The sequence below is a fragment of the Hypomesus transpacificus genome, chromosome 8, assembly GCF_021917145.1.
Source record: "Hypomesus transpacificus isolate Combined female chromosome 8, fHypTra1, whole genome shotgun sequence".
NCBI lineage: Eukaryota > Metazoa > Chordata > Actinopteri > Osmeriformes > Osmeridae > Hypomesus > Hypomesus transpacificus.
The window spans coordinates 9,511,300-9,527,230 of NC_061067.1; the positions used below are offsets into that span (position 1 = coordinate 9,511,300).

A 15,931-nucleotide genomic window follows, 5' to 3' on the forward strand; every position below is an offset into this window, starting at 1 on the left:
CAGAGACTCGAGATGTTGCATGCTCCGGTTGATCTAAGACAAGAACTTCATCCGAAACATTTGATTAATCGGTTAACTTTTTGAGTTATTAGGACAGCACAGGAATCATGCAGCACGTCCATCTACTGTTATGGGTTCCGCGACATATGCGTTTGCAAAACCAGGAACACTGTAGTGCAAGTTGGCTCTCTAGCAGAAACGGAGCGTTGCAAGTCCATCCCAGAGAAGCGGAGAAGATAACGGTCGACAATGTTCTCGTGCCAACGGTGGTCAAAGTCAGAACACACGGGAGTTGCTCTCCAAGGTGCTGAACACGCAAGACAGCGGTTGTCTCGCACGGTATTTGGAAGCTTTGTCGGAATCTTTTAAGAGGGTCTCACCACACACCTGACGATCTCTCACGGCACAACGCGGCACAGTGGTTGAAAATCACTGAGGTAGTGGATGAGAGAGCTGCATAGACATATCATCCTCTGCCAGGAACTTCGGGGTTACCATGGATGACAAGCTCACCCTCACTGCCCACATTGCTGTAGTCTCCTGGTCGTGTAGATTCACCCTCTACAACATCTGGAAGATCAGGAGATACCTGTCTGAGCATTCCCTGGTCTTCCTGGGGACAAAGACTACTTCCTGACGGAATGGCCCGACATCCACTTCTTCCCTAACATCTAGTTCCTGCCTGTGAGTTTAGGGGATTGTGGGGGAGGAATGTGGGTTTTTGTGTGGTTGGATGAGAGATTATGGTTGTGGGTTTGTGTGTGTGGTTGGATGAGAGTTGTGTGGCTGTGTGTATGGTTGAAATAAATGGTTGTGTGTGGTGGGGTTCTGGTTCACCTCAGACCTGTCCACCCCCCCCCCCCCCCCCTAACCCTTTACCTTACATCAGTTTGCCCTCGTTTCCCATGAAGAATAATCCATGAATTGAAACAATTCTTTTTATTTAGGTAAATAGTAGTTCTGCACTACACAAAAAAAGTTTTAAAAAAACGACGTATTTCATTATTTAAACACAACAAAAAACAAATTTCAAATGGTGTGCGTTTCATAATTGCATTAGCAGTCAGGTAAAATGACCAACAAAACATTTAGTGAGAAGATCTAGTCAAAAACACATTTAACATAAAACAGATTTCGATATGTTGTTCTAATAGGCACAGTGTGTATATGCTTGGAGTTAGAGAACCCCTCCCCCCGGTGGTAGAGTAGCGTTACTTCAGGAGCGGTCTCTGGCTGAGGTCAGCTTCCCCCTTCTCATGTGCTGACGAGGGTGGTTTTGAACGCAGGTGAAGAACTCCTGCCTACAGTGGGTACCTGAGAGGCAGATACACATGGCACCAAGTTGTAAATGTATGCATTGATGTACCACTTACATCAATGTAGCAGATGTTAATAAACCACATTGTTTTGGCTCGTGAAAAAAAATGGACAGAGGCCAGTGTTAGCTAATGCTAATGTTAAGGCTGACGTTAATGTTAAGGCTAATGTTCATGCTAATGCTAACACCTCTTTAAAGAGAGGGAGATGTTGGAGTCACTGTTTCACCATGTCTCTTTTCATCAAAACATTGTACACTTCAACAGAGGTTTATGGACCTTGCAGCTTCCGACCGTTGATCATCTCTACCTCCAGCTCCTCATTTTAATATTCCCCAGATGTGGAGATAAAGTATGATCAAGTATCCGCACAAAGAAACCATCAGTGGGACTGACCTTGGAGAACCTGGCCCTTTGGGGGAGAAATCAAGGATTTATTATGTGCTCCTGCTCAAACAGTATTGATCACATTTCAGCCTTGCTATTTGCCCATATAGTCTATCTTATCTTTCATTCATATAGGCCTACAGTACACATGTGATAGATTGATTTTGTGGTTGATTTATTTTATTTTGGAAGCTGATCATTGATCAATTGAATAGGTCAAAGGGGCATAACATGGAAATTAATTTATAAACAGGTCATAAACAGGCAATGTATAATCTTTGATCTACTTGTTGAGCCATTTGAGAGATGACGTTTGTGATTGATTAGTCATGCCTGCAGAGGCCGGTAGAGGCCGCCAGAAGGAATGCATTGTGTCCAAGTATTGATATCTCCCCTTTTCAGGGATACAACACACACACACACGTGTGCGTGTTTGTGTTCCGGCTGTAACCTAAATTGGATACTGAGTTTGAAAGGCATTTCTTCCTCATCTTGCAGAAGAGCTTGGAGAAGGACACTATCTCCAAGAGACCCAGACGGATGACGGCAGCCTTGGTGTTGTCCCCGAAGCCTAGACCATCACGGAATCCTGCTCCCACGGCAACGATGGTATGGGCCAGACAGATGGGAAGACGTGAGCATGCACACCGTACCCCAGCAGCGTAAACTCACAGCTAATACTGTTCACCAAGCATCTGGGTGAGGTCAAACAGTGTTTGTGTTTCCTTGAAATCTTTATAGATCTGAAAGTTTATGTGTTCCTTTAGCGGACCCTTTAGGAGAGGAATTAGGATACATTTTGGTAAAAAACGTTTTGCCTGAACTTGCTTGACTTAATTGTTTACATGAAGGGAGAGTGGTGAATGTTCTTCTGTGGTTGTATCATTAAAGAGTGATCGTTTTTTTTATGATTTCGACCTTCGAAATGCAAATAAAACATGCAGACCCTGACTGTCCTCCACCACACTAAGCACTTCTGATCCTTGATTCTCGGATGTACTTCACTGTTTGGATGTAACTTTGGGTGTGCCAAATGAATCAAATGTAAATGTTTCATGTGGAGGGGTGTACCTTGAGCTCCACTATGTTATTCTTCTGCACCACGGTGATCCTGAAATTGTATGGAGCAACTCTTTAAACACCTGGCCGTCTGGCTCATTCTTCACCCGTTTCAGTCAAGATTTGAACGTGTAACTGAAGTTCCGGGAGCGGGTGGAGAGACTGTGTGATTTGTACCACCTCAACAAACCTTTGAAAAATAAATGGTGTTGTTTGAAGTTAAAAGCAGAACGAGGGCCTTACCAATGGGGGTCTCACAGAACTCTTCAGATTTCGTCAGATTTTCAAGGGGGGCCCCTTAAAACCAAGCCCATTTGGAAGGCATGTATAATCGGAAATGCATCTAATTAAGGTGTGTTTTTTATTGTAACGCTATTTTGTTTTGATTAAAGATTGAAGTGAATATTGGAGTTTTCCTTGCTCTTTTCAATATTGATCCGGTCATGTGGACATGGTTGTACAGTGAAAGGCAAACCTTGCTCTTGTTCGCCCTGTAATGATCTTTCCTCTTTCATTTGTTCACTCTCTCTCAACTATCCAATCCGTTCTGAGGAAAATAAATGTAATGAGCTTCAATGGCTCTTTAGAGTTTAAGTTTAATGTAAACCATTGTCACTAACATCGTGCAAACACATTTTTTACGATATATCTGATCACTGCAAAGTGCCCTAGATGCATAAGGCAAAACTTATATCAGTTACATTGTTTGAGATCTTTTCCAGTACCATTACAGTATCAAGGCTGTGATTTTAATTTCTTAAGCGCCAGATCAACATGTCTGAAGGAAATCCAAAGCAAAACATGGCCGCAAGTTATTCGAGTTATGAAGTTATGTCGAAGCGCTCATCCAGATTACACCTGTGTACAGTGCCTGTCACGTGGCACTCTGTACTTCCGCAGTTATCCTCAAAAACAACTTTGGTCTAGTAGTTTCTCTTTCACCAACAGACAACTTTCCCTCGTCGTCCTAGGCTGTGTGGTATGGTTAAATGTAAATCGAATGTAGAATTAGTTGTGAGCCAGATCAACAAATTAATTTTAAAACAGCAGCAATACCCACGTTACAAGATTCTCGGTCTGAATTTAACAGATTTAGGATTTAGGGTTTAGGATGTTAGCACTAGGTCACGTAGCACCTCGGTAACAATTGTTTAGGCTAACAGGACTGCTAACTTTTCAAAAAACCTTGGAGTGAGATTTGGTGGGGCCAACCAACATTTTGCTGCGTACAAGGAAATCCCGCCCCCCACCTCGAGACGACATTTCACTTGTGTTTGCGCGTCTATGTTACTTCATTCAGTGTATCTTGTCCAATTTCTGTTTATAACGTAGGCATAACTTGGATATTTTTTGACCTTGCTAGTACTCCGATTTCTCCAGGAGTAAAAAGACAAGGAAACCAAACGGAGGAGAATCAACAATGGCTTCAGGTAAGCAGTCTTCATTTCAGTGTTTCAGTCCAATTTTAACCACGAACAGGAAGTGTATCATGTTAGCGTTTGTTAAGGCGAACGTTTGAAGGGTTTTTTGCACCATCTCAGGTATAAACGGTGTATTTGATTAAGAACACACCGTAGTTTATTGACAGTTGTATTTACCAACACAGTATAATTGACCACTATTCAATCTTTCAGTACATTTATAATATGAAAAAGATGAATGAGACTCTAAACTACATTTTTCTCTCTGTTTCTCCTTCTATTCCTCTTTGTTGCTCTCTCTCCCTCTGTCTCTGACAGGTAACTCCCTCCATCTCTCAGAGCTGAGGATTGTGCTGCCGAGGGGGGGGGGGGGGGACTGTTCACTTATGGGGACTGTCTGGGGGACACAACCATTGAGCAGCACATTGACAGAGAAGAGAAGGCCCTCCAGTGGCTTGTTGAGAAATGTGGTATAACGTCCTCAACAGTGAGAACAGGGGTGATGACGCTCAGGTCACTGAGCTGCCGGACAAGATAGATGAGATGGTAGCAGCAAACAGTGGAGATGTGTTTTACCCTGAGATGGATGTTTGTAAAGAAATTAACTGGAGTTCAGAAGAGTATCAGACATCATCACCACTGCCTCTGAAAAGAGCCAAGAGTATAGAAGGTGTCTCTCCAAACTGTTAGTATCTGACTATTTACTGTACTAACAGCAGCTCTGGTACATACTGTACATAATTGTTAGTAGAACCAATTCGATACCCATCATTTTAATATTCCATAGCAACGGATAGGGGTATTTGAACTCAAATTGACTCTCAATTTGAACTCAGGGATTAAACCACAGAGATCTCCACACACCAGATTAAACCCTGAACCTGCACACAGCATGGTAACACAAGGACCGGTACGTAGACTAGCAGATTATCTGTAACAACTACAGTTGTTATTCTAAAGTGACAGGTATGTGAAGAACGTTACAGTTTGATGATTTGAATTTCTCTTTTCTTATCAGATCCCGACTTCTCTGATGCCAGAATTAACTTCACAACTTTCAGAGACTACATACAGGTAATGGTTCAGTTTTATGTTATAAGAGGTATTCTTAATCTTCTCCTGTATTTTTACCATAAAGGACATAATCACTGTTGTCCCGTGTCCCCCAGGCTCCAGTGCCCCCATGCAGGTGTGTTCCAGTGCAAGTTGACAGGTCTGGCCTTTCAGATGGAGGGAGAGGGGGAGGTGCTCTACAAAACTGTCCAATGGGACGAAGGTATGCTGGTCTCCACAGGCCAGATGCCTGCAGGACCCCTGTTCAACATCAGCTGTCCTCAGGGCTCCGTCTCTCAGCTGCACCTCCCACACTGTGAGATTCCCTCCGGTGAGTTCCACACCTCTCACAACTCACTCACACCACGCTTGCCCTACTCCACTCTGAAGTTCCGCTGAATGACACCTGGCTGTTTTACAGGAGCGGGTCTCAAGTCCTTGTCTGTGGCTCATGTCAGTGGTGATGACGTGGAGCTTTTGCCTCCCCTGAGGGTGACCGACACGCATGTGGTGGTGAACATCACAGACCTGCCCCTATGGGGTCTGGTGAGACGGGTCATACCCTTTCTCACCAGTAGGGGGAAGGTGCTGCCCTTCCTCCAACTACTAGGCCCCAAGCGCTCTATTCTCAACCTGGTGGTTCTGCCACACAACGTTCCATACCAAGAGGTAGTCCTTCCAACACGCCCAGAACACATCAGTATTTAATCGCCATGGTTGCACCACAAGTCCTTTAAGGATGGATTGAAAGTGGTCAAATAAAGCAGTGGTTCTCAACCCTGGTCCTCGGGACCCCCTGCCCTGCATGTTTGAGATATGTCCCTGCTCCAACACACCTGATTCAAATGAATGCTCCTAATAACGACCCATTCATTTGAATCAGGTGTGTTTGAGGAGGGAAACGTCTAAAACATGCAGGGGAGGGGCTCCCGAGGACCAGGATTGAGAACCACTGAAATAAAGGTTAGACATTGGTGAGCTTTGCCAAGAAGGTGAAATGCTGACATGTTGAATACATGGTGTTGTTTCAGGTGGGGAGGATGCAGAGAGTGGGCTCCTTCATAGACGTGTGTTCGGACTGCACACTCTCTCACGGAGAAGTCTACAGCCTCTGCTGTGATGCGGTGGAGGCCGAATTGATCCAACCGAAGGTAAACTCGCTCATCATGTAATAATGTCGTTGTCTAACGTTAGGTTCCTAACCTTTTTTTTTATATGATCTGGGTTTATTTCATCCTCATTTGGTTCCCCCTTAAAACATGACATTGTCCAAATCAGACAGACGGTTCAGATTTAGGGGGCTAACAATGCTCTCGTTTGTGGTCCAGCGTGTTCAGCTCTACTGGAACTACGGTCCAAACTACCACCCCACCTTCCAGGTGTTTCTCAGCCCCCACGCAGAGGAGGTGGGGCTGAGGCTTCTGGCGAAGGCGGGAAAAGGAGAGGAGGCGTGGGCGGCACGTGTTCCACTAACAGGTACAAGACATCCTCAGGGTCCACATTCAGGCTTCTGTTTCTGCAGAACTTTACTGAAGTGAATGATTGGCAACAACGTCCACCAACCTGATGCCAGTCCCACTCACAAAGATATTTGAATAGAAGGAAGCCCCACCCACTCTAAAGTATAGTACTGCCCCTTAATAGTCGACCAAATCTTTAGTCGATGTGGAAAGTATTGGTCGATTGAGTCTGGATTGGTCGGTCGGTCGCAGAAAAAACAGCAACGCAGGAAGTAGTGCAGAACACAGGAAACACTTGATCTCCGAACAGCTGAACACATCTGGGTTTCCTCCACACAAGCAGGTTCCTCATCGCTGGGAGGCAGGCAGACTGAGCATGCTCAGAAGGGCTCTGCAGAGGAGCAGCTGCGCTCTGCAAGACTGGGGTTTGTGGAGCAAGTGTCCAAGCCTGTCCTGGATAATGTGCTGGATAGACTTCTGCAGGAGGGAGTGATCAGCAATGGTGAGCGAGAGGCGTTGAAGGTGGAGACACAGAGGGAAGAGAGAGCGAGGGCGACCATCGACATGGTCCTGAGGAAAGGAAATGAGTCATGTTTTGTGATGAGACGTCTCCTGTATGATATGGACCCCTACTTACATTCAACACTTGGCTTCAAAGAATGATGAAGAGGATGAATTTATAGCGGTTCTGTAAAATTCTGGTACAACGTCTCATTCTTGTACAATCTTATTTTTTAAACAATTTGTATTTAAAAATAAAAATAAAAAATTGTTTAATCTTTGGTCTATGAATGAGAGTCGGCTTAATTAGATTGAGCATCATTGTCCCATCACTGTCAAGTTATTATATTATTACATTTGCAACCCATTAGTTTTTTGCATAGGGTTTTAGACACGTGCGCACACACACACATGTAATTAGTTTAGCAGACACTAAACAACATACAAATGTGTTAACATAATATTATATAATCATCATTTCTTGGAATTTTTTCTGGCAGAGCTTTCTTAAAAAGTTATTTTTGGCTTTGTTTCCTTGATTGTTTAAATAAAGCTGAATTACATTTAGATTTGGAATTTGTGGTTCTGTGACGGAGGACCTGGGACTTACTGCACACCCACCTAGGAGGCTCAATCCCCCCCAGATCGTGATACCCGTTCACCTGCAGGTTGGCCTGTGGGAGAGCCCGAGTTGGGGGCTCTGCCCTGGGGTAGCTGGCTCCATGACGATCCCATGACAAAGGGTGCTTTGCTAGGCCTCTGACATCACCTTGGACCTGGCCACCCCCCCTACCCCTTTACCTTATATAGGCCTGCCCTCAGTCCCCATGAAGAGTAACCCGTGAATGAAAACAATAGTTTTTATTTAGGTAAATACTAGTTTAGGTAAATACAAAAAAAATCATTGAGACACAACAACAAACACATTTCAAATAGTGTGCGTTACATAATTCTATTGGCACTCGGGGTACAATTACCAACTAGCAACAAAACATTTAGTGAGAAGAGCTAGTCAAAAACACATTTAACCCTCACGCTGCCCTCGTTGTCTGTAAAGGCAGCCCATGTCCTCCAGGTGGCACTGTCTGACTTCAGCAAACCCCTCTCCGATGTACTCAGTTGTTGTCTTCTGTACACCCCCGTGTTGTCGTCGGGGGCAACGATCTATAGCAACGATGCATGGGAATGGGTTTCGGTGTGTAGAAACTGTATTGAGGACAAATTCCTGACGACATGGCTTTTGGCCGCACAGCTCCCAGGCCGTTTGTTCTACACCAGCAGAGTCCCAGTGATTGATTTTCTATGTACATCTACACAAACAAGGAATTTACTGTGGCGGGAAGGTGCATGAAATAAACATATACTTAAATAAATAAAAAGTAGAAATTTACAATAGACTAACAATTCTAAACAACTAAACAATAGGTAAAGTATAAGATATTAAATAGATATTAAAAAGGATAATATTGCATGAATTATCAATTAACTGAGGATCAGCATGACAGTGTGAATGTGTTGGATTAGTGCAGAAAGCCACTTTGTTCGACTTGTAGGGTGCGACTTGAGGTTGACCTTGTTTTTCGCCATATCGACAGCCCCTATGGCAACCGAGATGGACATCTCCCTGACACAGCCAATGGCGGTGGAGAGAATGGAGAGCAAGAGCTGCGATCCCATGTGCGCAGCCATACCTTCTGGCAGCGAGGATTGACATCCAGGGATGTGTTAAGTAAGGCCAGTGCTCTTCCTGGTGTGGTGTGGGCATGGGGCCTTGCCATTGTTAAAGGTTAAAGGTCAGTGCCAGGACAGTGGTATTGGGAGCCAAATAAATTCTCAGATAGCACCGAGCACCCCAGTGCTCACAGTGAAAACAGTGAGGGGGGGGGGCATACGAACCCTCACCCTTTTTGTCACTTACCCTCTCTCTCTGTCACTTTCTCTCTTTTATGGCCTTCCCTCCCGCTCTCTCTCTGTCACTTTCTCTCTCTCCCCCCGTCTCTATCTATCTATCTATCTTTCTCTCTCTCTCTCTCTCTCTCTCTCTCTCTCTCTCTCTCTCTCTCTCTCTCTCTCTCTCTCTCTCTCTCTCTCTCTCTCTCTCTCTCTCTCTCTCTCTCTCTCTCTCTCTCTCTCTCTCTCTCTCTCTCTCTCTCTCTCTCTCTGGGTTTTGTTGAAACCATTTCACTTATGAGGAAATTATTTTAAACTGAAACTTTCTGTAGTAGAAGAACATCCTGCCCGTGCTGTGCTGGTAAAGGGCTCAATCGAAACCATGTCTTGTTTGAGGAAATGCAGTTGTTTTTCAGATGACGCTCCAATAGAAATCCTGAGCATTCCTAGGAGTTGTGGGTCACATGACTTCTAAGAATGAAGGTAAATATGACATGATCTGAAAAATGAGGAATTAAACTCTGCCAGGCTGTTGTGCACCTCATCATTCCAGAAATGTGACTTCTCATCCTCACACATGATTATCTCTGTACTGTGCTCTGTACTGCCTCCTCGTCCGCGCTCCCAGGCGCCTCCTGTCCCCTCCTCTCCCCTGTGCCCGTCCTGCCCCCGGGTGGTTCCCCGGACCTGCCCCGACCCTCTGCCCTGCCTCCGGGCCGACCTCCGGACCTGCCCCGACCCTCTGCCCTGCCTCCGGGTCGTCCTCTGGACCTGCTCCGACCCCCTACCCGGCCTTGTGGGACGTCCGGTGACGTCCCTTGAGAGGGGGGTACTGTCGCGGCCACAGCCGTGCCCCCCCGGTTTCAGTTTTTTGCCCTGCCCTAGTGTTTCCCTGTCATTGTCTTCACCTGTGTCTCGTTCTCGTTAGCATCATTGTGTCCACATGTGTGTCGTTTGCTTCGTGTATTTAGGTTCCTGTTTTGTGTCCAGTCTTTGTCTTGTTCTTAATACTATCAGAAAATAGAAAAATGGACAGCGTCATCTAGCAGCTGTTTAAACTGGCTGAATGAGGCGTAGTGGTGGTCTCCGACGGTAGACTCCCCTACGTTATTTAATATTTTAATTCAGGCTACAAAATGTGTTCATTTTGTTCATTAGTGCTCGCACATTAAAATATTGTGATACATCTGTGGGCCGTTAGAATTGCATGCGCAACCCGCCCTCTCCAGAGGATTCAGAACGCGGCGGCCCGTCTGGTCTTCAATCTACCCAGACGCTCCCATGTTACCCCGCCCCTCACCTCCCTCCACTGGCTTCCCATCACGGCCCGTATCAGATTCAAGACTCTGGTACGGACCTTCCGAGCGGTGAACGGGACTGCACCCGACTACATCAAGTCTCTCCTCCAGCCTTACACCCCCACCCGCCACCTACGGTCTTCTTCTGACAACCGTCTGGTGGTCCCACCGCTCAAGAGCGCTCGGTTCCAACACAAGCTCTTCTCCTGTCTGGCCCCCCAATGGTGGAATCAGCTTCCCTCCTCCATCAGGGACACTGACTGGTTATTCTTTCTTAATTGGTCATAGTTCACAATTAGTTCTCAATGAGGATATATTTATTTAGTAATACTCAAATACCTACCAAGGAGCTACCTTTGTACTAAATTCGCTATTACTTTCTGCTTAGTTAATCTTGGTTCCATATCAGTTAATAGTGTTAAATTCAGTGTTAATGTAGAACTACCTATTACTTTCTGCATAGCTCCTCATTAACAACGGACCATTATTCAAAAGCTTTACCGATTGTTCTTCTGCAGGTACACTCTTGCACTTTTTTGAGTTTCATGTTGTTTAATTGTAACTTGTTTAACTGCATGCTCTTATGTTTCTTCCCTTTGGCACTTATTTGGTTTTTCACAATGTATGCTTCATGTTTTGGCTGCTGGCAATGTTTGGGGCTACCTCGTTGTTATGATCAGTGACCTATGCTCTTTTGTAAAGCTCTCTCTTGGAAGTCGCTTTGGATAAAAGCGTCTGCTAAGTGCATTAATGTAGAATTGTGTCATTTTCTCACAGTAAAAGTTAGAGAATAACATCCGAGGTTCCCTGCACTGGGGCGCAAACTCGGGAATCCAGACTCGCATTCACAATACGATGTGTTAATTCGGGTGGACAGTATTTATACGATAGTCTTTTTAACAATTAAACTAGATTACACAGATTTTTTCTTATTCTTAACATTTGTGATATGTAGGCCTATTGTGAACTGGGGGGACTCTATTTTTACTCAATATTATTACTGTTGACAATGTTGACGAATCATCAACATTTGTTTTCTGGGCACTGTATAGACCTACCTAGTCCTATCATGTTACGTTTCATTTAAATAAAATAACACAACACTCAAGTGCACAGATTTATAATTAATACAATACGGATTTGCGTAAAGTTTAATACCGAAGTCATTTAGTCTGGTATAATAATGAATCACATGGAATTTGGTGTTTAGTGATAGGGATCACAGTCACACAGACAAATGGAGGGATATGTCACCTTCTGAGGGGGGTTACCTGCAACTCATATAGGATATGTCAAAGTGTATCAAAAAGAGCTCACATTGATTGGCACTGAATACAAGTCATGCATTACGTAATACTTCCTTGAAGGGGAAAGTGGGACAGGGACCAGGAAGAGTTCTGTGAAAATACAAGTCAGATAAATGATATACTCATCTCAGTGTGACAGATGGGTTGTTGATAAAATCTGCTCAAACTTGAGTTGTGGTGGTGAGGCCACTACTTTCCGCATAGTTTTACTCCCCTTCTGACATAGTTGTGACGGACATTGGTTGGTATAAAAATCTGGGTGGGCCATGGCTCTCCGTATCGCAACACTCCTCTTTGCCCTGCACTGTCTGTTGCCGACTTCGTGTGCGGGTAAGTTTGTCTGACTGTTGCATCCTGTGCATGTTTTCCAGATTTCCCTCATCTGTCATACTACTTCTGAACCCCACCACCCCCATTTTTTTGATCTTCCATCTTTCCCTGCTGTGTCTGACAACCCCCCTCCACCCCCCAACCACCACCCCATTTAAGTCATTTTTTGTCTTGCAGCGTATAGATGTAAGCGTGTCTCTGGTGCCCTGGTGCAGATTGATGTAAGTGTTGGACAAGTGTTCGGGGTCAACAAACACGACTGCATCTTCACAAGGTATGGATCGTCATGGACACAGTTGCCAGGCAAACTGAAGCATGTCACCGTGGGACCTGCAGGAGTCTGGGGAGCCAACAGAGCGAATCACATCTTTAAACTAGTTGGGGCTAACTGGGTGAATGTACCTGGTAAGAATAACTACACTAATAACAATATATGGAATTGTGAGCCACCAATACAGACAAGGTTTGCATGTAGTCATTTTAAAACAGATAAAAGTGCAATGTGTCTACAACCTCAATGTGCACCTGTATAATTCCATAGGAATGTGCTGGTAAGATTTAACAGAAAAAGAATGTGTCTAGTTGATGATGTCAACCCATATGGAGAAAGATTGTAAAATGCATCTATGTTCATTTTGATATAGTATAATAACAGTGTGTTAACAAACCTAATTATGGCCCCTTTCAGATAAGGTAACACAAAAAACAGTGTTTTATATATGAACTACTTAGCATGTTGAAGGACCTTGTACCATTTCTGTGTGAAATGTATATGCAAGCTCTTTCTCAGAGATGTGTTGTGCCAGTGTTGTACATGACAAGTGTAATTCATATATGTTTTTTTACAGACCTTTTCCATATGGGATCATGAGAAACCATAAGTTCATGTTTTTGTTTTGGATCAGGTCTCTTGAAGCAGATTGATGCTGGTGGAGACCAGTTTGTGGCAGGAGCCAATCATGGAGATGCCATCTTCTGTCTTCCAAAGAAGAACACAGTTGGCTACAGTAAAAGAAACAGTGCTTTGAACTGGCGCAATATCCCTGGCAGACTGAAGTACTACAGCTGTGGTCCTTACAGCTGCTGGGGTGTTAACAGTAATGATTACATCTTTGTGAGGAAGGTAAGGCTGGACTGGGCTGAATAATTGCTAATCAATAAATTAATTTAATTTGCTTATCAGTCTTTGTTGGGTCCTCTATCTAGGGGGTGAGCTCCTTTAATTGTGAGGGGGAAGGTACCTGGCAGGGGGTTCCAGGTCGCCTGTCTATGATCGAGGTGGGAAGTGACGGGTCTGTCTATGGAGTGAATTCTGTAGGAGACGTGTACCGCAGGTTTGTCTTCACAAGCTCTTCTGTATTTTGTCATAATTTCATAATAGTGATACATCTTACTCTCAACTGTAAATGATTCCCTCATGAATAGAAGTGAAATGTCTCCATTGCAGGGATTCCACGTCTACCTGTAAACCTGAAGGTACCGGCTGGACCCGCATTCCTCTCTACAGCAGACAGGTGAAACATGTGTCTTATGATCTGGGCCATCTCTGGCTCATCCTGAAGAATGATGCCATCTACGACTGCGCTGAGCACTGAGCACTGCTCTAACACAGAGGCAGCCCTGCTGGAAAAACCCTGCAGCTCAATTACTTAATCATTACGCACCCTTTAATAATTTTTTGATCTTCCAACACATCCTTAATTAGAACAGTCATAATCATGCTATGCTTCTGTTCTGTTATCCGGTTCCAGTTTGGTTCATATGGATAAACACACCTATTTTGCAGATTTTAACCAACAGTATCCAGAGACTTCAAATATCCTGAAGTGATCCTGACATTTGGTTGTACTTTCCAGAACTGTTAGTTGAAAAAATAATTATAATGATTTATATCTATCTTCTTGTGACTTTGGTGATCATTAAAGCTTACTGTACTCAAAATTACATTTAACTGCTTGCGTCATGCTTCAATATACATCTCCATTACGCAGTTCTCCAGATATACTCGATTAGTGACACAAAAAGATAGCAATCTCTGTTCCATGCCAGAGTCCTGATAAATCTGTATCAAACACTAGCTAATCTTAGCTATCAACAAAACTAGCCAGCAAACTGCACTAGTATTAATCATTATTCAGTCATTTCACAAAGGGCATGTGGGCCCGTTGTCTGAAGCATGTTGAAAACTGCTGGACAGAATGTAATTATTATTATTTTTTACTTGTTACATAGTTAAACTTTGTACTCAATAACTCAATAATATTGTATGACATCTTTATTATGCAGCATACAGATACAATTCTATCAGATGTTTCAAAGATGACTGTGCAGTATTACACTAGTGCACATTCTCATTGTTCAAGTTCAAGTCTTTTATTGTCAGGTACACAGTATACATTGGTATATACAGGTATACATTGTCAGGATCTTGTCAACGCTAGGTGTATGTACAAAAAGGCCACAGATTTATACACGCACACAAACATTCAAGACATGCACGACACATACACGATACACATTTTACGCCCTCACCTCAAGACAGGCCTGTGTCCTCACCTCACCTGGAAGAAGTGGTAGAATGAAGTGCTCATAACACCAAGATGATGGCTTGATAGCTAGGGAATTCACACATACTCAAATAGATGGATATCTCTACTGTACTGAGTCGTTGTGGATAAAAGTGTGAATAAATTGAAGAACTGAATGAATAAATACATATATTTTACATTAAAAAATGAATAAATACATACATACTTATACTGTGTATACACACACACACATAACTGCCTGAGCATCTCTCTGCTGCTGTCGTCTGTTCATGTCATGCACATGGCTCATAGCGGTGTGCAAAAGGAACACAAATAAACTGATGAGGATCAAGAGAGAGAGGAGGCTGTTCACTGTTGACTGATCCTGTCTCTCTTAGTGCTGGGCAAGGAAACATAATAGATCCAATGCTGGTCTCACGTCGATGCAGGCCTGCCCTAGTGTCCATACAGGTTTTGACTTTGATCTGCCATACATGTGGCGTTATTAGAAGGACATTGCACCTGACTACTCAACTGATAATGATAATCAGCAGAGTCCAACCTAAACATTAACACATGAAAAAATAGCTGAGTTTTATTACAATGTCAAGAACTGAATTTCATCTTCAGCCCACCTACACCCAGTGGGCGTTCAGTTTTGCTTTAAAGTTAAAATAAAAAGATCTTACTTTGGGACGTGCAGACAAAAAGAAAGCCTTCATGCCCTCTCACATGTCCTCGCTCTTGCTGAGGGCTGCTGAAAAAGCTGAAAAGAGTCTCCTGTCACTACGGGAAAAAAACTCCCTAGTGACCTGTTCAACAGAGTCCACTCTGAGTGTTCAGTTGCTGCAGTTAAATGCAGAAAAAATTTATCTATAACTGAAAAACTTAAAAATAACAGTCCACTGAGGAGTGAGGGTTTGGGGTTGCTGCAGTAAAAAGCAGAAAAACGAAGAACAAATATCTCTCTAACTGAGAAACTTTCTTAAATGTCAGCCATGTAAATATAATGATAGTTCAAATATGACTTAAATGCCCTTACTTCAAACATGATTAAAATGCCCATTTTGTTCGTAGTTGTTCAACATAAAATAAACAGTAGTTAGTCAGATGGCTAAGCGGTTAATCAGACTAGTAATCTGAAGGTTGTCAGATCGATTCCCGGCCGTGGCAAATGACGTTGTGTCCATGGGCAAGGCATTTTACCCTACTTGCCTTGGGGGTAATGTCCCTGTACTTGCTGTAAGTCGCTCTGGATAAGAGCGTCTGCTAAATGACTAAATGTAAATGTATCACAGTCACATTTCCTCCAAACAAAGTAATAGAGCTCACTCAGAAGTGTGCGTGTGTATGTGTGTGTGGTTAGAACACGGAAGCATGA

The 15,931-nt window shown here is 43.6% G+C and overlaps 2 protein-coding genes across 13 annotated transcripts; both read left to right on the plus strand.

The window, feature by feature from the left end:
• Nucleotides 1-3,655: 3,655 nt before the first annotated feature.
• On the plus strand, nt 3,656-7,764 carry LOC124470075 (NACHT, LRR and PYD domains-containing protein 1-like). 12 transcript variants are annotated; one of them, XM_047023778.1, is made up of 10 exons: nt 3,656-3,741; nt 4,095-4,192; nt 4,502-4,868; nt 5,020-5,093; nt 5,202-5,257; nt 5,353-5,567; nt 5,658-5,905; nt 6,268-6,387; nt 6,565-6,712; nt 7,037-7,764. In XM_047023778.1, the coding sequence occupies exons 3-10, from the start codon at nt 4,649-4,651 to the stop codon at nt 7,357-7,359; spliced, it is 1,404 nt and encodes a 467-aa protein (XP_046879734.1). In that variant the 5' UTR covers nt 3,656-3,741; nt 4,095-4,192; nt 4,502-4,648; the 3' UTR covers nt 7,360-7,764. The 12 variants fall into 12 exon arrangements, with proteins under 12 accessions (XP_046879734.1, XP_046879735.1, XP_046879733.1 ...); XM_047023779.1 differs by having other exon boundaries at nt 3,666-3,741; nt 4,126-4,192; XM_047023777.1 differs by having other exon boundaries at nt 3,666-4,192.
• Nucleotides 7,765-11,856: 4,092 nt separating this feature from the next.
• Nucleotides 11,857-13,954, plus strand: LOC124470099 (fish-egg lectin-like). The gene is made up of 5 exons (XM_047023826.1): nt 11,857-12,022; nt 12,200-12,427; nt 12,928-13,145; nt 13,229-13,356; nt 13,470-13,954. Exons 1-5 carry the CDS (start codon nt 11,959-11,961, stop codon nt 13,615-13,617), a joined length of 786 nt encoding a protein of 261 aa, XP_046879782.1. The 5' UTR covers nt 11,857-11,958; the 3' UTR covers nt 13,618-13,954.
• The last annotated feature ends 1,977 nt before the right edge of the window (nt 13,955-15,931 follow it).

Bases quoted from the DNA above. Each gene is read 5' to 3' on its own strand.
- LOC124470075 (XM_047023778.1), top strand. From the start codon at position 4,649: ATGTGGTATAACGTCCTCAACAGTGAGAACAGGGGTGATGACGCTCAG. The intron at 4,869-5,019 runs GTTAGTATCTGA...ATTTGAACTCAG, and splicing joins AGAAGGTGTCTCTCCAAACT to GGATTAAACCACAGAGATCT. The intron at 6,713-7,036 runs GTACAAGACATC...CCTCCACACAAG, and splicing joins GGCACGTGTTCCACTAACAG to CAGGTTCCTCATCGCTGGGA.
- LOC124470099 (XM_047023826.1), top strand. From the start codon at position 11,959: ATGGCTCTCCGTATCGCAACACTCCTCTTTGCCCTGCACTGTCTGTTG. The intron at 12,023-12,199 runs GTAAGTTTGTCT...TTTGTCTTGCAG, and splicing joins GTTGCCGACTTCGTGTGCGG to CGTATAGATGTAAGCGTGTC. The intron at 13,146-13,228 runs GTAAGGCTGGAC...TCCTCTATCTAG, and splicing joins ATTACATCTTTGTGAGGAAG to GGGGTGAGCTCCTTTAATTG.